Source organism: Stegodyphus dumicola, chromosome 4 (genome assembly GCF_044657685.1).
Source record: "Stegodyphus dumicola isolate Sdum_Otavi_A_Nest chromosome 4, ASM4465768v1".
Taxonomy (NCBI): domain Eukaryota; kingdom Metazoa; phylum Arthropoda; class Arachnida; order Araneae; family Eresidae; genus Stegodyphus; species Stegodyphus dumicola.
In genome coordinates this window covers 64,515,538-64,541,511 of record NC_140771.1, presented here as the reverse complement: position 1 = coordinate 64,541,511, position 25,974 = coordinate 64,515,538, and the positions used below count along the sequence as shown (strand labels likewise).

Below are 25,974 nucleotides of genomic sequence, written 5' to 3'. Positions count from 1 at the left end.
CAAAAATGCAAAAAAACTCAAAATATCTTAGTTAAAAATTGTAAAATGCAGAAAAACGTGAAACACCAAAACGGTTAAAACAGTGAGAAAAACAATATTTGAAATTAAAATTAAAGTTTCTACGCGAAAGAGAGGGAAAGAAGACAGATTTTTCTGTGCATAAAACTGAAAGTTTACCTTTGGTCCGAATTGGCATAAAGATACTGAAGGTGCATAAATTGACTTAATTCACTGTTCTACTAAGTATCAAATGTAAACAAATGGCTGCTCCTTTAGACTTAGTCCCACTTCAAGAACTTTTACATTGTTGATAATTCTATAAATACTGCATGTAGATTAACTAAAGATGTAAAACCCTTAACCGGAACATAAGAACAACATAATTCAATCACTTTTAAAGCAAAAAATGCAAAAATGCACAATTTGCCAACATAAAAGAATGAAAAAAACCTGAGCTCACTGAGTCGAGCAACAGAGTGGGTATACATATAGTGTGTGTGTGTATATATTTTTGGTGCGGCCAATTGCAACCTAAAAATGAGGTGCACAATTATATATTATAGCAATCCCCTATACAAAATTTCAGCGTTCTTAGGCTACTCGTTTTTGAGTTATGCAAGATATATACAAATATGCGTATAGACGTCACGAAAAAATCTCTTCTAAATCCATTTTGCAATCCGTTTTGGAAAAAAGAGGCCTTTATTTTGTCCTTATAATTTTCACCCAAAACAAAACGTTAAATTGCATTTCATAGCGGTCAAAATGGATATTTTTGATGAAATATGATACCTGAAATTTTTCGCTTTTGCAACACTTTCTTTACCTCGTACAAGGAAGTAAAAAACAACGGTATCTAGAGCCATCAAATTTTGAATAATGTAATAATCTGTAGGATCATATGCACCTGGAAGTCGGAAATTTGAGTTTCAAATTTGTTTTATTACCTTTTCATATTTTGTAAGACTTTTGTAATTTATTTTTGATTAACAAACTCAACGATTTGAAAGCGAGCTGTGACAACACTGTACGATAACAAACATTGTTATCGCCAGCGCGCGAGACTGTCTGTCGAAAATTCTAAATGTATGAATTTTGTTAAATATCTGGTGACCTTTCTCTTGAATTTAATTTATGTTGCGTAAGTGCGAAAACCGTGATATTTTAAAAATAAAGTTAACCGATAAAATATTAATAATATAAATGCAAAAACAAAAGAGTTTTGCAAGACATCTTAGTTAGAAAACTGAACATTGATATCATGAATTGACAAAAGGTTGGAAAAAATGGAAACGTATATATAAACATTTAACACTGCATCGTGAATCCTAAACATGTGCTGCTATGCTGCTTTTAAATTTTTTGTAATTTTTCTGTTGAATTGTATATTGCTATGAAGACAACAATGCTTAATAATAGAGCAAAAAAGACAAAATAAATGGGTTAGAAGGAGTGAGTGGAATATAATAACTGTGACTAATAAACGGTGAGCTCAGCAGGAGCTTTAGAAAATCTTAACAAATCCTTTTGGGAGACCATTAAAATTTGAACCCTTTCAGATTTTTATTCTTTTTTGTTTATATTAATCTTGAATTTTAATAGGAGTCAACATAAAACAGAAGATACGTAAAACAGCCTATACGCTTAATTTATTTTTATGATTTCGCAATTTATTTTAATGCATGATGTAAAAATATTTATATATTCCATATTACGTCTTGTACAATTAAGTATTTTTGGAAAGAAAAACAATTAACAAATATGCAATTATGTACTTCAAAGTAGGAGATGTGAAAAATATGCAGTGATCTCGCCGGAATCGTAACTCCGGACCTTCCGTTTGCTAGACAGACGTGCTTCCAATCTCACCATAAAGGCACATGATAAGAAGAGAGAAAAATCTTAAAAATACTGCATTTCATCTACTCTACTGCTATAATCCAGGCATTTTCTTTACGTTTTCATATTCCTCTCAGAAATTTTGTTTCTTAAGGTGCAGCTAATTCGCAACCGAGTTTATTTGTTTGCAATTAATCGAGAATTAGATATATTTCAAAAGGCTTGTGAAGAGCAATTGCGTCGTAACTCTTCTTAAATGCAATTTAAATCACTATTTTACTAAACGTGATATCTAGTTCATCTAGAGATGAAATTGATTTATGAAAGTACTCAAAAATTCCAATAATAAATATGTTAACAAAACCTGGTATCAATTAAACCAAAATTATTCCAGCTTGCGGGGCCAACAGAAGTTTTTACAATCCATTATTTATGAAAATGCATGTAACTAAAATCGTAATGAGGAAACAATCGGCACTTTGGCTTGTATTGCGATTAAATTTGTAAATAATATGGGTTTAAAAAAATATTCAATTTCCCCCCTTTCAAATTCGAGATTCGTTAGAATTTCATTTCTCATTGAAATTACATTTTGTATTACCCAAAAAACAGATAACAATATGCTGTAAAAACTATTCGAAGGCTAACAAAGAATTAATGCTTTTTAGATAACCTTAAGTCAAAAATCAACAAAGAACTCATTTCGGTGAAAATAAGCTTTTCTGTTTCATTTACATATACATGGATGGTATAAGATTTTATACATAACATGTTTAAAGGAAAGTGTGAATTTTAATTAAATTCTTTAAATTTAGGTAACTGTGATCCATAAAAAAGGAAAAAGGAAGAGCTGAAAGGAAAATATATTTTTAAGGCAACGCTGAATATGAATCTGATTAAAAATTAATACTGAAGTATTTTTAGATACCTAAGCTTTTTTAATATGATAAGCTTAAGTTTTTTTGTGGTAAACATTTTTATTCGTGTTTTAAAAAGGCAATAAATGTCAAAGAATACAGTGCTTTCATGCCATAAATTTTCTGATTATACCGCTGTTTTTCATACCATGTGGATGTAATCTAAATGTACATGTAAACATGTAGGCACAAGTGTAGCAATGTAATGGAATGTTGTCCCTAGATCCTCATATTATATTAGAATGCCTCTTTTAAAATAACCTTGATTTTCGGTATAATGCTTTTAGGTAGCTAGAATGTCAAAATGTGAATTCCAACAGGTTACTGAAAATATCATTACTGAAAGTTTAGTTTGCAAATATCATTATTGAAAGTTTAGTTTTGTTAAAAGAAATATGATGGCAGTTCGAATTACGAAATAGCAGTTCGTAATTTTTCGGAAATTTTAATGTAAATTTACATAACATATGCCTATGTTCATAAGACATATGCCTATGTTCACATGTTAACTACTATGAACTCGAAGGAACTTGTAAACTTCGAATTCGTACATTCAGTTGTAGGGATTTATATTTATTTTAGCTAATAATTTAAATTTTAGTTCAGATTTTCCTATAAGTCTTCATTACCCTAATAGTTAGTGCCAGAATAGTTCAATTTGGTAGCGCGCGTGGAAGAATCCTACCTTGAGGAAGTGGTAGGGTGTATTTATTTATGACAAAGCTCACTAGGGCTATCTGCCTAAGGGGAGGGATGCCTTCGTGGAGGACTTTCTAAGGCTAACTGGCTCATATACACGTTACACATGGGAAAAACCACGAAAACACCCATGCAGTCAGCCCGCTCGCGGGATTCGAACCTCGGACCAAACTACCAGTGTTCAGCGACTTTACCGCTCGGCCGCTGGTGGGCCTACCTTGAGGAGGAAAAGTTTAAATACCGAGTTTTTTAGAAGAGAAGTTACAGAGTTGGGCTGTCTGCTGTCTCCGCCGTGGGTACGTTTGCTTATTGCCCTTTCAAGTGGCTTAATTGCATTGCCTTACTGCCACTAGCTTAGAAGGGGGTTGAAGTTCGGGATCTCGCTGAGCCTCGTAGGTTAGTTTAGGACTTGTTAAACATTTCAACTTTTAATTTTCAATTAGCTGCTTTTCAGTACAGCCCACGTAGAGGCGAAGTTTGTTAGCGTCGACGCAGTGTAAATTTTAATGAGTTAATAAAGGGATTGAACCCCTCTTCTGTGTAGTTTCCTGCTACTCCTGTATCCAAACAGAAGTTAACCCACTTGGACCCTACACAGTAGTTGTAAATAAAATTATTCGAAATTACTGAAGTTTCAGACAGTATTCTTTATATTGAGTATAAAAAATAACAACTTTGATTGATATAAATTTTATTTTAGCTGCAACTAAATGAAAGACAAGTCGACGAACAGAAAGACAGATTAACGAATTTTCAAATATTACACCATAAATGTCATGTCATCCCTTTTAGAAGATGTAAGATAACCAACCGGTCACCCATCACATACGGATCCACAATCAAAACCTCCCAACTGTGAATTTAACGAAGAATATTGGTGTCATTCTAGGTAATGAACTAAACTTCAAAGAACATGTTGATCATGCTGTGCTGTAAACTGAGCTACTGCTACTTTTATGACAATTTACAGTATTATAGGGTGAAACTCAAGACTTTACTTAAAAGTGAAGCGGACACTTTATCTGGAATTAATTTGTACAGTATTTGTATACCCACTCCTTGTTTGGGCAAGTGCATTGAAAAACCTGTATAAAAAATTCGTTGTCTTTCAGAATAAGATTCTGAATTTCAGAATAAGATTCTATTACCCCTATTTTACTAATGGAACTCGTACCAGTTTTAACTAATTCCAGCAAAACTGAAGTTTAGCTTTAAAAATAGGTTTAGTCATGATATCAGCAATCATTTTCTCTGTTGAAAGATAAGACAATTTTATAATTCTTTTATGCAAATCTCGTATATGATGAAGCTTTGTGTCAATATATTTTGTACGCAAACAGAACGCGTTTCAGTTTCTACAAGTTTTATTTTTGACTGATTATCTTCAAAAACGTTTATCAGTAAAGTCTGTGGTAGATTTAAATCTTCTGTTCTTTTAACAGCCACTTTAATTCTTATGTAGCTCGTCAGAGAGCAATATATTCAGTTTCTGATGAGGATAAAGAGATGCATGTTTATTTTCTTGAAATCCACGAAATACAAGTTCTGCCCAATACGATTACACTTCCTGATGTGGATTTTCTGTCAATAATATCTTGTCCCCAATCAGCATCTGAATAAAGTATAAGACTAAGTTCTTCATTCGATGAAATATGTAGAGATAGATGTTTTTGTATTCAAATAACAAATGACTCTTTTTACAGCATACCAGCCTTTTTGACGTGGATAATTACATATGCTAAGTTGCTAAGTATGTGAGTTGAAGCTGTGATATCTGGTTTTGTGATACCCGATATGTATAAAAGACTTCCAATGGTTTGGCGAAATTTATTTGAAGGTAGAAGATTTTTTTCCTTATTTATACTATAATTATTTGTTTCCATTAGCGTGTTAGTAGGTTTTGCTTCTGAAGTTGAATTGGTTGACAAGCTGATTTATTTTATTTTTCTGAGATAAGAGATAACTTCCCTCTTCACTTCCATTTATTTCAATGCCTAAGAAATATTTAGCTTCACCTAGATGTGTTACTTGATAACGTCTCTTTAAATCGTTAATTACTTGATGAATTCGTCCTTCTTCTTTAGAACTTATTAGAATATCATAATCCACACAATTGCTTAATTCTTTTATCGCAATCTCCTTTTGTGAAAAGGCATGATACTGCTTTGCTTTGATTGAGCCAAATATTCTTCAATGTATTTTCAGTTTCTGTGTTTCAGCACCTAGCTGCTTGTTTGAGATCATAAACTGCCTTCTTTAATTCACAAATTTTATTTTTATCTTCCGGAACTACGAATCCTTCTGGTTGTTCCATGTATATTTCTTTACTTAACTTGCCTTGCAGAAATGCTGTTCTAACATCCAGTTGATGACTTTTTGCATTGTTATGTGCTGCCCGGGCTAAAAAAAACTCTTATTGTAGTATGCTTAACAACTGGTCAAAATATTTCGTCATAATCATTGCCATATTTTTGAGTGAATCCTTTGGCTACTAATCTTGCGTTGTATTTTATCTTCTTACCAGTTTCATCGTATTTGATTTTTAACACCCATATCTACTGCCAATATATGTTTCAGGCTAATGCATGTTTTCCTGGTGGTAAATCTGAAAGTTGATAATATGTTCGAATTCTGGCAAGGGCCCGATTCTCGCACGAAAATATCTAAAAGTCTCTTCAATGTAGCCTAAAAATTCGTTACCACTTCCATTTTTTTCACCGCTGAATTTACGCTTCACATGCTATTTTGCTTCAAGCCATTGTGTCTAGCTAGGCAAAAGTTATCTATTAACCCAGCCAACCACAGCCTAAAGGAAGAGTCGGCAATCTGGACAATCGGACATTTATTTCTGTGCATCAGTAGAATTACAATGATAGTTTGCAGATTCAGTTCCTCATACGTTACATGGAAATGAAACCTATAGACATTGGAATTTTATAAATCCTGAATACAGAATTTTACATATATTTATAATGATGTTTTAATGGTTGTAGTTCCAGAAGACAAAAATTGGAATTTTTGTCTTTACATATGAGTTTTGAGTAGAACTCGGAATTGTGGTACTAGGTGTTACAGTTATTAAAATGTTTTTAATTCGCACCATTTTCATTCATTTTGTCAAAATGGTTTTGACAGATGTAGTCTTGTCGCCATGTGACAGTCATGTAGGTGGTGGCTGAGGTTGCTCTATACCACTGCAGCACACGTCCGTTTCTCTTTTGACAAGCATGTGTAGATATGCAGGGGAGGACAATGACCAGTGTAGCATAGCTGCAATTAGTTTTGATTGCAGTGGAGACCTACAGAAAATATTTGTTGATCACTCGACCTACGCCCGCGTTGTCCCACTTCTCTTGCCATTATGATATGGCCAGAACATTGGTCTCGTTATAGAGGTGGGAGACTGGATCTGGAATGTAGATATGTGTACTAGGATCTGCTATTGTAGCTTGCCCCCCCCCGACGTGGGCCTTTAACCCCATGTCCGCATACTTTTACTTTGCTATGTGTAATGAGATGGCGGATGTCATGCGCAATTCTGGTTTTGCTTTTAGTACCTGTTATTGCCAAAATGTTAAAAAAAAATTTTAGAGTAAATTATGGTTTGTGTTCGATGTGCTAGTGCCCATTTAGCTGCTAGATTAATAGCCATCAACTCTAACTGAAATAAGAGTAAGTAGACCGTAATCATCACTCCAATTGTATACTGTCTGATTATTTTGAATAACACAGAGTGTGTCTGGGCCTATTTCGGATCCAGCTATATAGATATTTGTTAAATACAACACTTCTGCATTTTATGGTTAAATCTCTCCAGTCTTACATCTGATAGATGCTATGGATATTGACTTTGGTATCATAGTCTGAGCCGATAAATGATTCTTTGAGAAAATTATATCTTGCCGTTGATTGCCTTTTTTTAGAGTTTTATGTAGACCGACAAAATTCCAGCCAGCTTGAGCATTGCCAATGTTGGGGAGGTTCTATAGCCTTTACTTGTCAGTAGTGTCATTTTCTTCGGATTTTCGAAAGCTTCTTTTTCTTAGTGCTATTCATATAAGGTTTCCAGGTCGATGCTGCATTACCAATTAAAAAATCATTTATTGTTTTATAGTATGTCTTTAAAAGACTATGGCTGACTCCTCAATACTTTGAGGTGGTGAATATTAGATTACTGGTGATAGACTAGTCATTGATATTTCCCCCAGTCTGCGTTTACGTGGGAAGAGAATAAAAAGAACTATTTCTTTCCATTTGGGTGCTCTCGTAAGTGTTTATTACACCCCTTTAGACTACAGAGATCTATGATTCTAATCCCGACGAGGGCGCAGCTGATGTTTATCCTTCATGTTCTACATTTGCTGATGTTCTCTACAGCAATACCCGAACTAAAATTCAGAGCAAAATAACTCGTCATCTCTGGAACTGGGTATGCACTCGCAGTTATAAAAATTATACAAATAAGTCAGAGAATTTTATAAAAGCTATTGTAGCCTAACGGCAAAGTTTTAATGTCAGTAAATCTTTTTATGTTTAACAACAATCACTTCAACCTAAAATTTCAAGAATTATCAAATTCTGCCATGGAAGAATTTAGCACGTCCAGAGACGTAGGACGGATCTACGGATCGAATCCTGATGAGAGACTGTTTGCATTTATCGCTCCACAAAACTTAATCATATGTAATATAGTAGTTTAATAAGATAGTAGTTTCACCTCTTTCGAATCTACTTGCCGAGAATATGGGGCAGAAATATAGAGCCTCTTATACATTTTAACAATGAATAGTTATAATTATTTGTTCGTTATAAATAGTAAATGATTACAAATATTACATAATTCATTCTCTGAACCTATAGAACCATTATTGTCTTGGCGCCGCACATAATGTATGATCTCAAAGTAGTGATTTAATGTAACCAAAAATTTTAAAATATATGAAACGACCAGGAGTAATTTCAATGCTAGCGATAGAATGGTTTTGCAAAAAATTTACTTTGCTTTTGTAGGGGAAAATATTTATTTAGTAAAATGCTCGTTATACAAATTATATACAAAACTTTCACAACTTTGAGGTCAGATTCACAGAAATATTAGCAATTACTATTTTTCTGTTAAATGTAATTTTGATAACATTAAACAAAAGAATGACTCAAAATAATTTTAAGAGAGTCAATTTTACTTGCGTCTAAAATCCAAATTTAAGTAATATAAGCATTTTAAGCATATTTAAGCATTTTGAAGAAAAAAATTATTATTTGTTTAATAACATCATCATTTTCAACCCATCGGCGATTGTGAAATTCAGCAATTCTTTCTTCCCAGGTACGCACGATATCGGTCAATCATAAATCTGTAATACGAGATAGTTTCGTTTGCGCCCACTGCGGTGAGTAACTGGAATGCAAGTTGAGCTCTTTCATGATCATCAAAAGCTTAAATACTGTTGTTTTTTGTAAATATATAATTTAATAACCTTAAAACAAAATAATAAATCCAAACACTTTTAAGCAGGTGTTAGATTATAAGGCCTGAAAGCAACTAATCTCAGAACTTTATTATCAACAAATTAAGCTTAAAATAAATTTCAAAATTTGGAAATCACTACCATAAATAATAATAATAATTTTTTTTTCACTGTTAATCCCCTAACTTTCAGTAATCATCAAAGTATGACTATTAGTTAGATTACGTTATTTGAAAATGCCAAAACCATGAAAGCCATTTGTCTCAGTTTAGGAATGCCTTCGTGGTGGATTTTCTAAGATAAACTTGCTCGTATTTACCTTGCATAGGAAGAAAAATACGAAGCTAACCATGAAAGTGTTGTTCTTCTGGAATCAGATCCAGGTCAAACCTCCGGTTTCAGCCATCTTAAGCATTCAACCATTGGTGGTGTAGGACTAGAACGTCAAATAAGTAAATTAAAAGTATAATGATTATTTTGTATGTAACTGAATGTTTAATTGCACTGGAAATGTTATTTCAAACTGAAAATTATAGCACAGTATTTAAAATATAACTGCTCAAATCTCTAATTTTCAGCTCTTTCAATTTAACTGATTTTACTTCAGTTTGTGTATTTGTTATAAAAAGCATCGTACCAACGTTTTAATGATTTTATCCTTGTAAACTACTTATAAGTATTGAGAAAAGAACGACTAGTTAATATGTCACCAAAATGTTAATTACTTTATTAAAACTTCTACCTATCAAGTCATAGTATATAATTCATACATAAGTTTCATGCGTTTTTCCAACACATGAAACTTAAGTGCGTGCTTTCATTGTACTTTGTTATATGCCCAGAGATGATATCTGTTGCACATAAAACTTCAGTTGATTTCTACAGATTGCTATCTCTTATTTATTTTATGACTTACTTTCGAAACAGTGAATCGAAATTTTTATGGTTCCGAATTTTATGGTCTTTTTTGTATCTCTTCTACGATTTATCCCTCATTTTATCTTTCAGCTTGCAAGTCTGAAAAATCGAAGGCAAATGCTTCTCGATCATCAAAAGGTAAGTTTTTCTACTCTACCATACGTTCAATAGTTTACTGTATTTGTATTATCAAAGTTCTGTGTCATGACTGAAATGTTTTCTATAACCATGCATGTGCTATCTCATTGCATTATAAAATGTGAAATTATAAAAATATGTATACGCATTGTAGTTAAACTTTCAGTAAACTGAAATAACTATGTCTCTACCAAAATTAAAATTAATTTGCACAACTATCTTGACAGTCACAACATCACTTTATTGCTTTTATTTTTTGCAATCTTCTGATATATCTTAAGACATCTGTTCTTGGTTTCACACAACACTATGTAGGCTATAAGTTCCCCATAATTTTAATGTATCTTTAAACAAAAAAGATACATTAAAATTATGGGGAACTTATAGCCTACATAGTGTTGTGTGATGAAAGCAGTAAAGCGATGAGAACAATCTTGAATAGGCAAGACAACGAAGAAAAAGTGGTTGTGTATTCAGCAGCTGAGTAATTATCACCTCGGCTCCTTTGTTTCAGTAATTTTAAATAGTGATTTGAAAACGGCTGTACAGCAGTACGCATCGTTGAAGATAAAATAATAACGTAAGTAGCTCAGTATAGTTTCTTGAAGGCGAAGCAGCCAAATTAATATTAGGATTAAAAGGACTATTGTTAAAGTTAAAACATTTCTTAAAAATGAATGCTGTTATTGTTCAAAATGTTTGCTGTAGTTTGTTCAAATTTAAACACAATTTTTGTCGTTTAATGAAACTAAATTGACCTGGCATCGGCCATTCCCCTGATGAACTCTAGGCTCAGATCAATTAATTATAGTAAATGAAATTTTAACTTAAACACAGATTAATGTATATTTAAGTTTTACACACTTTTTTCGCAAGAAACTAAATTTTGTCTAAGAGTTTTATATTTAAAAGTTTCTTGATTCTAGGAAGTGAATTATAATTTTATTTCTATTTTATATATATATATATATATATATATATTGTTACGAAATGTCCAGGCACGGTGAGATGGCTTCCCCGCAAAGCAGTTTTAGGGTTGCCATAAAAATGACAAAGGAAGGCAGAGTAGCCACATTTGGCGAGAAATCGTTCATTTGGCGATATTTGGCGACAAAATTGGCGATATTCCATGGACGGATGGGGAACCTTCTGGAACGAATTCTTACCGGTTTAGCCCAGAAAGTTCTCGAACACAAGCCGAAAGCTGTATAAACCCTGCTGGTCCGCAGTCAGTTAGTGTGTGTGTGTGTGTGTCTCTCATCGAGTGTGTGTCTCGTCTAGCGAGTCAGTCGCTGTGGAGTGGATCCAGTTGACAGCCGGGCAGCGCATGCCGACTGGGTCGACGAGTGCACCGCAATAGTCTCGTAGTGTATCACGGTTAGTGCATTGTCGAGAGAGCGTGTTGAGCTCCGGGAACGACTGAACCGAAGAGTTGCTAGCTGTGCTCGTCTGTCATCGAGTACATCGCGAGTTGTAGCGTGGAGAGTCTCGAGAGTACGTGAAGTTCCGAGATCGACCGAGCAGAGTCGGGAGCTTTGCAGTGAAGCTGTCTCCACCGTTAAATGCCTGACAGTGTGAAGTCTGTGTCGCTGATTGTTCCAGCGTGTTCATAGTAGATCTTCGACGACTGTAAAAAGTGTTATTGGAACTGTCCTGATTAATATTGGCTAATAAAGTGTGTTTCGATACTTCATCAAGTAGTTTCGTCATTATTCACTCCAAATCCATACGAACCCCGTACGAACGTGACAGAAAAAAAAATAACGAAACTACTGGTGTCAGAAGAATAAAAAAAACGTAACGATATATATATATATTATCTATATATATTATATATATAGATAATATATAGATAGATACATATTAGATACATATTAAAATCCTTAAGCACCGAAATAATTGTAAGCGCTGAAAACTAGAGTTGTAAACGTTGTGTGTAAAATGACTATGATATATCATATGAGACCGACCACAGCACCCTTAAATGGTCATTTTAGAACTTAGCGGTCTTATTTCGAAGCCTATGAGTGATAGCAAAAGGAACTTCAGTAGCAAACTCTACAACGTCATTGATTTAGTTTGAAACGGCCGATTTTGGAAGTTCTAAAGAACATGGTATCTTTCTGAATATCTGTTTCACCTATAATAAATTATCTGAAAACTTAGTTGGTTTTAAAATGTAATTACAATTAAATTGTAAACAAATTCTGGAAAAATGTAGAATTTAAGTTAGCAGGTTTTTTAATTAACTCAAGTTCTCCAAAATGACATATGGAATGAAAAATTAAAACATTGTAAAGTCTTCTCTTTATAAAGCAAAGGACTGAAGAAAAACTACTATTTTATATTACCCTTCCATTTTTACTTCCTTGTACGAAGTAAAAGAAGTATTGTAATCATGAAAAATTCCTTGTATCATATTTCAATGAAAATATCCATTTTGACCAGTATCGAATGCAATTTAACGATGTTTTGCGGGACACGTAAGGACAGAATAAAGGACTCTTTTCCCCAAACGAACATAAAACTGATTTAAAATGTATTCAGAAGAGATGTTTTTTCGTGGCAGCTGTACGTACTTACGTACGTATGTATGTATCTCACATAACCCAAAACCGAGTAGACTCAGAATGTTGAAATTTTGTGTATAGGACTACGATAACTTATAGATGTGCACCTGCTATTTTGGTTGCAAACGATGGAATCAAAAACACGTATATACATATAATTTAAAGTTATGTTGTAAGAACAAACGAAAAAAGACCTATGTGTTTAATATATATATATATATATATACTCACTCAGATTTTTTTAATCTTCCGGTTAAGGTTTTTATGCTTTAGTTAATCTGCATGCAGTAGTTGTCGAATTATCAAAATTTTAAAATTGTTTAAGTGCGGCTAAGCCTAATTTTTGTTTACCATATTAGCCATATTTGTTTACGTTTGAAAACTTATCAGAACAGTGAATTCAGTTTCTGCATCTTCAGTGTCTTTTTGCAGAGTGGGACCAAAATTAAATTTTCACTTTTGTGCACCCAGAATCTGCCTTGCTGCTTGCTGGCCGAATTGTTTTTGCGGCAAAAAATCTAACTTTAATTGTAATTTTTTTATTGTTTTAACAGTATTTGGTGTTTTATTTATTTATTTTTTGTATATTTTTCAATTTTTAATGAAGTTTTTTTTTTTTTTTTTTTTTTTTTTTTTTTTTTTTGCCTTGTCGCAAACTCAGAACAGAATTAACTAAATGAAAAATATATCGCTAATGAAATTCGAGGAAATAAGCCTTTCGTATTAGCAGCAAATAATGTCGCCAGTCTGTCTCGGGCAGAGAAGAATGTTTACGAGCAGCACATGCGCATTAGGTAAACGCTCTGAATTGTCTGTGAAAAACTGTTTCTTTTTTATTTGTTTAATTTATTTTTTACTTCGTTTTATATTCATTATAGTATTTGAATAGAATATGTGGCAACGATTAGATAAATCTTCAGATGACATAATTTTTTTTTGCATTCTGAGTTATAAGATGAATGAGATGTAACGCAGTTAAGGTAACCTAGGGCCAGAGTGTCGCTATGGTAAATCAATATAGTGAATTTCAAAGAGTGTATTTATTCTGTTGTGGTTTATACGTTCTCGAAGCATATTTAATTCAATTTAATACGTTTAAATGAAATGCAGGAAAAAATGCACATAATTTAATATTTTGTGCAATGTGGGGTACACATCAGATTTTTTATATTAAATGAAATCTCCGTCTTGTAAACGGCTTTTTGCTTTCCTATTCTGTATTTTGCCTCCTAGGCTTGCCACCTTTGAAGGATAAAAACCATTTCTCTTGGCTCATAGAACAGCCTTCCTTAGTTCGATGGCTCAACTCTGGCTCAATCTATGTATATCAAAAAGAATCCTATACAGAAAAAAATCAGAAGTATTCAGCATTTAATCCATTTTGATTGGATAATTTATAGGTAGAATGCCGCCCAGACGGAAAAGTCGTTAGTGACTCCGACAGCCGTACTGAAGGTCCATGGTTTGAATCCCGGAGAACGCAGGCGTGTAATTTGTTCGTCTCTTCACAGGAGGCAACGGTGTTTATTATGGAAGTCTGTTTATTATGGACGCATTATTAAATGCCTCTATAATAAACAAACCACCGATCCGGCTTTAGTAGTTGCTAATGGCTATAAATGGCTAAAGGCCGCCATTGAAAAGATTATACAGTTAGATAGTGGGAAATCTCGAGTTTCATTTAGTTAGCGATAGGTAGCGATAAAAATAGCTCCGTAGGGAGACCTTGGCGATAAAACTCTTCCTTCGCTCGCCACTTCAGTGCTTGTCTAGATGGCAGCTGCTCAAAAGAAATCGTTTTGCGTTCTGCGCTTGGAGACGTGCGAGTCCGTAACAAATGTTCAGCATCATTTTCGTCTACAGTACTCTGGTTTTCAACGACCTATTGCTCATAGCATTTAGGCGATGGTATAAACAGTTCCAAGACACGGGTTTTTGTGTCAAAGGAAATCACCTGGCCGTCCCCTCATGTCAGACGAAAATGTGGAGTTCATCCCTCAGAATTTCACACGTGGACCATAGAAATCCACTCGCCGTGCCGGTGGGAACTTGACATTCTAGCAACATCTCTCTGGCGTGTTTTCCGGCGACTCTTTTTTTTTCAATCATGGAAGATTCAATTTGCAGTAAACTCTTTATACAGATAACAAAGAACGACGTGTGGAGTTTTGTGAATTCATCCTTCAGAATGTGTCGCAAGATGATAATTTTTTATCATGCTTCGTGTTTAGCGACGAGGGTTCTTTTCATCAAAGTCAGCCACCGCAATGTTAGAATAGAAGGTTGGAGGAGCCACAACAGATTGTACAGCATGTGAGATACTCGAAAATAGTTAATGTTTAAGGTGTATGGCTTCTTTTATTTTTCATAGAGAACACTGCTATGTGAATCGTATATCCGGATATGCCTAAAAACTGATTTTTCCTATTGTTAGAAATCAATTCGGATGACTTCATTTTCCAGCAGAACGGCGCACCACTACACTGGAGCTTGAACGTTCGAGAATTTTTGAACAATTCCATTCTTCAACCATGGATCTGCCGTTCGGAATCTGACGATTCAGTTAAACATTAATGGCCAAGATTGCCGGACCTCTCAGTATATGATTCCTTCTTATGGTGGTTTATAAAATACTCCGTGTGCCTACACTTCCAACTACATTAGCAAAACCGATGATGTGCGTAACAATAGCCGTGGAAATATATATGCTTTTGAAAAGACTTTAAGAAAAATCTTATTTGTCTGAGATATTTAAGACAAGTTAACTTTTTTTAAATAAAAAGCTTTGTTCTTTCACTTTTTATGGAATATATACAACAAAGGTATTTTACCAAAAATTAGATTGCTGTTTATAAAACTGCATACCTCCTTAAAAGATCTGATATAAAATGATAATAAAAAATACGATCTTTATGTGTGATGTAGTTATTAGTTAAAACAAAAGTACTGAAGACTAATACATTTTTCTTTAGTGAATGTATTTACAAGTATTTCGCATTTTTTAATTACGATACGATATTTGCAAGATATCTATTTCATTTACTCTATGTACCCTTATATATACGTTCGTTTAGTGTCCAGTTGCATTATGAGGACTAGAGAAAAGTAGTTAAACGACGCACTGCATATGTAATTGTATATAGAATCTACAAAACCACTCTTAAAAGAATTATCGATATGATATAGTGTAAAATTATCGATATGATATAGTGTAAAATTATCGATATGATATAGTGTAAAATTATCGATATGATATAGTGTAAAATTAGGCAAAGCAACAGCCTTATGTTTGGCCTGGATTTTTAGTCAAAATTATATCGATTTCGAGGACGACAGGCACAGGTCGTCTTCATTCAGGCGCAAAGAAATGTGGAGCGAAGATAAAGCCATGGTTGCATTCATATATAACAGGAGTAAAGCATAGAATCTTGTCTTGATTTAAATTACAGTCTTCACTAAATAGTTGGAAAATCTATAATCTTGACTAAAATCTACGCCAAACACAAAGCTGTTGCTTTGGCTTGTTTCTCTTCTGTCTTGAAGCATCTTGAGGCCACATATATCTAAGCTTTTGCCATTTGAGCTTCTATCATAGTTTATAACCATAGTAACGGAATCCGATAAACAGATTTGTGTCACCGAGCTCGTTTTTTTACTCTTAACTTTCATTTAGCGTGTGGGCTAGTTACCTGCACGAATAAAGAGAGATTAAAGGAAATAAATTACTTAGTGAGTAGGGGTTGCTTGCTGAACGTCTAATACGAGTATAAATAGAGATGAAAACTGTGACGTTATACTTTCATTTAAATATATTTTCATCGTGCAAAGTACAGTAAATTCATTTTCATCGTGCATTTGTAAATCTAATCTCAACTTTGTCACTAGGTAATTGGAAAATAATTTCACTTTGCTTTTTGTAGGTTATTTAAATGTTTCGTCTGCATCCACTTCAAAAATTTTAAAAAGGAATCGGAAATAACTCCAAAAATCTGCTAACAGTAAATAATAATTCTTAACTTCTTCCATAAAAAATTATTTCTACTCAAGCAATATTTGAAATAAATTAATTATAAAGAAAAGTTAAAAAACATTTAATTTAAATATTTTTCTGTTAAATTGCAACAATTTACTTAATCATAGCGGCAAAGAAAAATTCAATGATTTCTGCAAAAATTAAATTAATCAGAATTAAGTAAAATAGATAGAAACTTTAACTGCTAAATTTTCTAATTCGAAACATAAATTATTTAGTTTAAAAAATTAATCACATTGCCCATCAAATTTTTCTTTCCAATTATAGCGCGAGACTAAATTTATAACCAAGAAATTTAATTTGAATTCAACACCATCATAAGCTTATGAAATAATGCTTAGCTGAAGGTGAAATTCTTTCTACGCATGAAAGATCTGAATACGCTTAACATCGCCTAAATGTTGGATTTTACTTAGAGGCAAAAATACATCAGTCTCAAGCTGACTGAAGTAGAGTATCAAAATAAAACATAATTAGTAAAGAAAAAATTTATTTGTTTTATTATTGAGAAATCTGCAATGAAGGAAAGGCCATAGTTGTATTTATAACAAAAAGAAGTAAAGCGAACTGGAAGGTAAGTACCATTTCTCAGTAGAGATAGTAACGAAGCCTGAAAAATTAAATTAATAGAATTTTAAAAACGTTGAAAAAACTGAATTGGAATTGAAGTTCATAAACTAAAACAAGATAAATCTTTGTGAATGATTCAAAAATGTGAATGATTCATTGATTTTTGCCAACCAAAAGTCAAAATCTTTTCGTTCTTTCCCCCCTTATTGTATAATTAACAGAACGTAATTTAGATATCTCATTTCATAAATGCATTGTACCATTAATATCAAATAGAGTGAGTATCCAGCTTTTAAAGTAAAACATTATTCAAGTTTAAATAAGTCCCCCGAATTTTTAATCTTACAAATACTAGAACGGTCATTTAAACAAAAGGATGTGATAATTAGTATCAATCTTGCTTTCGTTTTACTTGGTTTTAAACATGATAATTTCTGTAATATTAATTTACTTTTCCAAGGAATATATTCTCATAAAAATCAATAAACTCCATAAGTTAAAAATGTAAGCATAAAAATTTTTGCATTAGTAACTGGTGAATTTTGTTTTATGGTGGCGTTTTAACAGTACATTTTCAAAGCAAAGTCGAGAGATATCTTTAATTTTGGGTCACATTTTTACAACTAAATTTTAAAATACACATTTTAACTGAAAAAAATTTTTAACCATTCATATTGCTGTAAATAATACAAATACGGCGTTTGTACATCATAAGTAGAGCTTTATGCCCAGCTTTATGCCCTATTTATATACTGTGATATTTATATAGTTGTTCAGGAACGTACACGAACTCAGTTAATAAACAATAATTTAATATGTTCATTATAAAGTAGATCTTTTTGGGGGGGGCAACAGTGATGTTGTTTACATATTACTTTGAGCGTGATAACGCATGGGATGTTATTCTTTTTGATATGTTTAGAATGCTAAATAAAATAGTTCGTTGTTAATTAAAAAGGTTTTCTCTGCTAAATATATTACCATTCGTCCGAAGTTATTAAATAAGTAAAGAAATTGATCTAATTTCAAACAACTGGCGTCCTTTGACAGGACGGAATGGCTATTTGAAGAAAGCGAAGTAACGGTTGAAAACGAAACATCGATTTCGTATTGGAATTTATCAATTGAGTTTATGATTTATTTGATTATATCCTTTATTATTTGAATATATTGGATATATTGAATTTAAAATCATGGAAATTTTATTAAAAAAGCGTAAGCGACTAAGGCAATCGTTTACGATTACTGCCAATGCTTTAGATGCTGAAATTCTAAAGCCTGACGTGGAAGTTAATCAACTCCAAGTATTGAGCTTACAGTTGGAAAGAAAATTCAACAGATTAGATGAAGTTCAGTCACAAATTTCCGAACTTTTATTGGAAGGTCAAAACGAAAGTGAACATTTAGCTGATTTTGACACGAATGAAACATATCGTGATAAATATATCAGTTTAAAAACAAAAGTAGAAAACAAAATGGTGAATTCCACTCCTGTAATTACACCTGGAATTTTAGCAAATTCCACGAAAAGGAACTTTAAATTACCAAAGTTGGAGCTTCAAAAATTCAATGGGGAGACCCGAAATTGGTTAGGATTTTGGGGACAGTTTAAGAAGATCGACGAAGATGTAAATATAGATGACGATGACAAATTTCAATACCTATTGCAGGCAACGGTCGTTGGATCTCCAGCGAGAGAGCTCATAGATAGTTATCCTCCCTCTGGCGCGAATTATAAAGAAGCTATCAAGCAGCTAAAATCTCGATTTGCACGAGATGAATTACTGGTAGAAATCTAAGTTCGCGAATTATTAAAGTTGGTTTTGGCTCAAGCTAGCAAAAAAGGAAATATGACTCTATCAAACTTATATGATAAGTTAGGAGACGCAACTCAGAGCTTTGGAGACGTTGGGGGTAAAAAGTGAGATTTATGCAGCTATGCTGTATCCCCTTGTAGAGTCTTCACTACCTGAAGAAATTCTGAGGGCATGGGAGCGATCTCGCCAGCGTAGGGAAAGTGTAGCACACACTGAAAATTTGGAAAATTTATTGCATTTTCTCCGAATTGAAGTTGAAAGTGAAGAGCATCTTCAGTTGGGCCGTACAAGTTTTTCTGCTCCAGACAAATTGGACTCGGTTCCAGCCACAGCAGCTTGCATTTATGCATGCGATTCAAAGAAGAAACAGCTTAATTTCCGTGTTTGGTGTGACAAGGAAACACATAATTCTTATGAGTGCTTTAAGCTGCACAGCCTTTCATTAGAAAATAAGAAAAATTTACTAAGAAAGAAAAAAGCTTGTTTTAACTGCCTAAAAATTGGGCATGCTGCCGAAAAGTGTAAAAGTTCTGTGAAATGCCTAGTTTGCAACAAACATCATTTAACGATGATGTGCAGAGAACTAAAAGGTTCTAGAAGTTCAAAAAAGGAAGCACCTAAAGCAGCCAACGAAACAAGTCAGACTTTATTGTGTAACCAAAAATTGCAAACAACTCTTCTCCAAACTATTATGGTGAAGATTGTTCATAATGGAAAAAAGGAGCTTGTGAGAACTCTTTGTGACAGTGGGTCACAAAGATCTTACTTACGGAAAGACATAATAAAGAGACTAGATTTAGTCCCATTAGATCAAGAGACTTTGAGCCACAATTTGTTTGGTGGAGTTGAAACTGAATCTCAGGTCCATGGTATTTTTGATATCGAAATACAAGGAATGGAAAATAAATTCAAATACGAGTTATCGGTTTTAGATAAAGACAAAATTTGTGGATACATTCCTAGAGTGAAACTCAAACATATATGTTCCTCACTTTGAGAACATAAAATCAAAATCAGTGATTCTGGAAGAGATATACCAGATATCGGATTGTTAATAGGAGCCGACTATTCCGGACAGTTGATGACGAATAATATCATTCCAATTGACAATCCTCCAACCAATCCTCCAACCGCTGCCTGGTGGGGAGGATTTTGGGAGAGGTTGGTACGGATGGTAAAAGATCTTTTAAGACGAGTGTCATACATAATCGATCCTTTTGATCAATTCATCTTTGTTCGTTTTCCATCCACTTATGAATGTTATTTGTCAACTCTATTTGCAGGAAATAAACTGGGACACTTATGCAGGTTTAACAATAACATAAACTATATTTTAAATTTGTAAATACACATTAACATTTCGCAAAGTATTGCTTTTATTCACATTTACATCAAACGCACAAGTAATACATTGCATCTCTCCGTTCTTAGCAAAAAGAAGACAAACTCTACTATCGGAATACAGCCAAACTAATTTTCAAATTTTTTCTCACGAGCATGCCGTCCTTCTCGCATCAAGCACGTTTCTTCTTCCCGTTGCCAGATATTTTTCACTCTCCTTTCAGATAAACTGTTTTTTTCACACGAGCATGCCGTTCTTATCGCATCAAGCACGCTTCTTCTCGCTACCAGATTTTCTCCTCTCTCCTTTCAGCTATTCAGCTCCTTTCAGCTTGGCTTAACTGTTCTTCAGCTAAGCTTGGTCGGTAGCATCCCCTTACGGAGTATGTGCATGACACGCCCGTGCCAAGAATGAAATTTGTCCTTTCTTTGGGACGTATTTCATTAATTAATATCCAAGCAAATTTTCTGTACATTACTTCTACACAATACCACCTCGTACAGTATTAAATAAAACAAAACAGAACAAGCAATAAATCATTACAATCATACAAATAAACAAAGAAAAAGAAAAAAACAATCAAATTATATTACTCATATCATATTTGATCCAGACGTGAGAGTGCATCTGCACTTTGGTGCTTGATCCCTGGCCTATGACTAACCTGCAAGTTCCATTTCTGCAATGCCAGAGCCCACCTCATCAATTTGGAACTACGAGGAGTAGTTTCATTCAAATATCTGAGAGGGTTGTGATCCGTTATAATCTCCACCTGAGACCCACAGATCCATTTATCAAATTTATTCAGGCCAAATAAGACTGCCCAAGCTTCCCTCTCAATGCTTGCCCAATTCCTCTGAGTTTGAGAAAGCTTTTGACTTGCAAATGCAATAGGACAATAGTTACCACTCTCGTCTATTTGGGTCAAACAGCAACCCACCGCCAAATTGGATGTATCACAATGGATCTGAAATGGCTTTCCCATATTTGGTGTGGCCAGAAATGTCACTTGGCACAAAGTATCCTTTAATTTGTTAAAAGCATTCTGTTCCAACTCCCCCCCATAGAACAATATTGACTTGCCTCTTCTTCGTCAACTCTGTCAATGGTGCCGATATTTCTGCTTAACTGGGAATATAAGATCGATAAAATCCCATTAATCCTAAAACCGATCTCACATCTTTTTTTGTGACTGGCCTGCCGAGTTTTCTAATTGCTTTGACCCTTTCTTCACCAGGACCATGCTTGCCTCCTCCAATTATATGCCCCAAATATTTGATTTTTTTAGCTGCAAAAGTACATTTGTCCAAACGTACAGAAAATCCTAATTTTTCTAAAGTTTCCAGAACCAGAGAAATGTGTTTCAAGTGTTCCTCAAATGTTTTCGAGAAAATCACCACATCATCTATATATGCCTGAGCATAATCACTATGACTCTTCAAAGCACAATTCATTTCCTTCTGGAATGTCCCCGAGGCTCCTCATAAGTCTAAAGGCATTGTTCTCCACTGGTACACTCCGTCCATTGCAAATGCAGTCAAAGGTTTGCTCTTTTCATCCATTCGGATTTGCCAATACCCTTTTCGAAGGTCGATGCTTGTCAGCCAGTTTGCTGCACTCGCTACAAAAATCAATTCCTGCATGTCTTTCATGGGAAATGTTGGAGTTTTCGTTACAGTATTCAATGATCTAAAATCTATACACATTCTAACTGTAGCATCTTTTTTCGCCACACAAACTATAGGATCTGACTCAGAAGGTTCAATTAATCCTAATTCTAGCAACTCACGTATCTGCTCATCTACTGCTTTGCGGTATGCCATGGGTATTCCATAGCAGTGGGGTTTCTTCCTAATAGCAGTAGGAATAAGTTCGATCTTGTGTGTACCTACTCGTGTTGGTTGCACTGGACGTGTAAATAATGTTTGATATTTCCTCAGTAGCCCTCAAAGTTTACTCCTTTGGACTGAATCTAAATTAAACATTTCTAATCCTTCCAGATATTCAGAAAAACTCTTTTCTCCCTTGTTGACAGTTATAGATTCAATTTCCCCAAACTCTTCTTCACCCTCCAAGATAACGTTTACTGCTTGGGATCTGACTGCATAAGGTCTAATCTTATTCTGATGAACATGTCTTTTGGTCCCATCGGGCATTTGTACTACAAATGAGTGAGAACTTCTCTGTTCCAATATATTTGCAGGACCCTGCCACCTAGCATAAAGCTTGTTATTAGAATCGGGAATCAAGACTATCACCTTATCTCCCACCTTAAATGTTTTATGGTAGACCTTAAATTATGATAGTTTGCTGTCCTCTCTTGTTGAATTTTAGCTGTGAGCTTTGACTGCTCCGCTGCCTTCTCAAGATTTTGTAAATATGTATAAACAGGAGTTGCATCTAATTGTAAATTTTCATGTTTCCCTGTCCATGATGAATTTAATATCGACAGAGGTCCCTAAGGTGTCCTGCGTACATCAGTTGAAATGGAGCCACCCTAGTTGTTGAGTTGGGTACTTCTCTATAGGCCCACAAAACATAAGGAATTTGCAAATGCCACCCACTACCTTCTTCTCTGATGACATGATGCAACATTCTTTTTAAAGTACCATTAAACCGTTCAACTACTCCATTAGTTTAAGGATATCCAGGGGTCGAAAACTTAGGACTGGTCCCTATTCGTCTCTCAAATTGAGTCAAATCTGCTTTAAAATTTGTTCCATTGTCACATGCAATTACATTTGGAATACCCGTTCTTGAAAAAATATGTAATAACTCCTCACAAGTCGGCTTGGCGGAGAGGCTAGTAAGAGGTATTGCTTCTGCCCATCTGGTATGCTGATCAACTAAGCATAATATATACTTATGACCCTTAGAACTGGGAGGATCAATCGGACCTATCACATCAATGTTTACAATTTGCAAGAGCAGATCTGGCCTCGTTACTGGAATGATTGGTGTCCTATCAACAGTTTTAATTGGTCTAGTGAACTGGCACTCTTTACATGCCTCGCAAAATTTCTGAACGTCTAACCTCAGACCTTCCCAATAGAAAGAGTATCTAATTCTCTCCACAGTTTTCTTTACCCCCATGTGGCCACTAAACACCGAGCAATGTGCTAACTGCAAGACTTCCTCCCTTGGACTCTTAGGTACAACTAATTGCCCCACACTTCCCCAAGAATTTTGTCCTTATGAAAGAGAAATTTATCCACTGTATAATAATTCCCCTTTCCATTTTGAGCATTCCCCCATGCTCCTACCAGAGATTCACAAGTCTCCTGCTTCCTTCTAAATACATTCGCTGTACAAAGTCTGCCTGGCTGAGGTTTTTGGCTTTCATTTGATTCCACCTTCCTTTCCTCATTGAGATTCCTTCCCATACTAGCGTTTCCTTCTAGCTTCCCTGTGTTTACCTTCACAGACTTTTCCTTTCTCCTAACCTCTGGGATTAAGACACAATAACACGCCGAATAAATACAAATTCAGAAGTCAAACAACAAAAATCAGCGTTATATTTACAAAATTTTCACAGGACTAGTTTCGATGATTTTACCGAACCACCATCTTAGCTGCAAAACCGCAAATGAACAAGATAGGAAATAATAATTATATAAGATAAGAAAGCCTGGACAAGAATAAGCAAGTGGCGCCATCTGTTTGCGAAACCAGAACTAAAACATAATTTCTCTAAAAGCCGAAGGCAAATTTGGGTTGGAATTAGGATGGTTAACTAGAACAGAAAGATTTTTATAAATGTGAAATGCCTCTAGAAAATCCAGTTCTCCAATGGAAGATGTTTTTTGAATAATTTTAGCAGCAGAAAAATTGAAAGTGTGATTTTCGGACCAACAATGTTGAGCAACAGAAGACTTCTGTGTTTCCTTTTTTCTAACATATGCCTCATGTTCTTTGACGCGAAATTTTAAGGTTCTCTTAGTTTGACCAATGTAAATTAAACCACACTGGCAAGGAATCCTATAAATACCCCAGGAATTCATATCCGGAATGGGGTCCTTGAGTATTTTATTAGAAGTATATGAATAAATATATATATATTTATTAGAAGTATATGTATTATGTATTAGAAGTCCGAATTTTATTGATGGGAGAATAAACAAGCCGAAAGTTAAATTTCTGCAAAATATGTGCAACTTTGTAGCTAATTGATGCAAAGAAGGGAATGACAACAGAATTTTTATAATCTCCTAAAATAAGAGTGTGGCTTTTAGTGTGTTGAGATGAGAAATTTTAACCGCTTGATTAATAATGTTGGGTGAAAAGCCCCTGTCAATAGCTATTGCTTTAAATAATTTAGTTCTTCATCAAGGGCTAGTTTGGAGGAGCAAACTTGAAGAGCACGGAAAACATAGGAATAAAATGAAGCTAACTTTTGTTTAGTCGGATGACATGATTTAAAGTGTGGTGGAAGGCAAACCGATGAAGCTTTACGGTAAACTGTAGTACTGAAGTTGGATGTGCTACGTGTGACCAGAATGTCGAGAAACGGAAGAGAATTGCAAGTCTCAAGTTCAAAAGTGAACTGAATAGCAGGATCAATAGAATTCATTGTTGAAAGAATTTTATTTAAATCATCTTTATTACCTACAAACAGTGTAAAAGTATTCTCTACGTAGCGGAACCATGCCGGGAAGTTTAAAGTTTCAAACAATTTTGATTCATAATAATGCATGAAGATAGATATCAGCCAGGATGGGACTGACTCCCATCTGTTGCGAATTGCGCCAGACTATATGCTCTTCCCAAAATTCATAAAAGTTGTGTTCCTTTCCGCCCTATTGTATCAAATTTAGGTACTGCCTCGTATCCATCAGCTAAATATTTAATTTCTAGATTTTCCACTCTATTAGACAATAATATTTACACCATAAAAAATTCAATATTTGTAAAAAAGGTTAAAAACATTTCTCCTAGTAATTTACTCATGGTTTCTTTTGATGTAAAATCATTATTCACCAATGTCCCAGTGGAGGGTGCATTAAGATGTCTATAAACCAGACTTCGCGAGTTTCATTTCTCTTGCATCGAAATTGATGAGTAATTTCTGATACTCAACTCTGTTTGAAACAAACACATTTTGTTTTCCAAAATAAATATTACAAGCAAACTGAGGGATTAGCCATGGGAAACCCCCTCAGACCCATTCTGGCTGATATCTACATGCATTATTATGAATCAAAATTGTTTGAAACTTTAAACTTCCCGGCATGGTTCCGCTACGTAGACGATACTTTTACCCTGTTTAATAATAGGTAATAAAGATGATTTAAATAAAGTTCTTTCAACAATGAATTCTATTGATCCTGCTATTCAGTTCACTTTTGAACTTGAGACTTGCAATTCTCTTCCGTTTCTCGACATTCGGTCACACGTAACACATCCAACTTCAGTACTACAGTTTACCGTAAACCTTCATCGGTTTGCCTTCCACCACACTTTAAATCATGTCATCTGACTAAGTAAAAGTTAGCTTCATTTTATTCCTATGTTTTCCGTGCTCTTCAAGTTTGCTCCTCCAAACTAGCCCTTGATGAAGAACTAAATTATTTAAAAGCAATAGCTATTGACAGGGGCTTTTCACCCAACATTATTAATCAAGCAGTTAAAAAATTCTCATCTCAACACACTAAAACCACACTCTT

At 34.3% G+C, this 25,974-nt stretch overlaps 1 protein-coding gene across 1 annotated transcript in view; it reads left to right on the top strand.

Moving 5' to 3' along the window:
• The window catches only part of LOC118192483 (adhesion molecule nephrin-like), a 908,686-nt gene that overhangs the window by 755,390 nt on the left and 127,322 nt on the right, over positions 1–25,974 (top strand). The window contains exon 9 of the mRNA XM_085815030.1: positions 9,932–9,979. Within this exon, the coding sequence (XP_085671156.1) occupies positions 9,932–9,979 (48 nt within the window). The remainder of the gene's footprint in view (positions 1–9,931; positions 9,980–25,974) is intronic.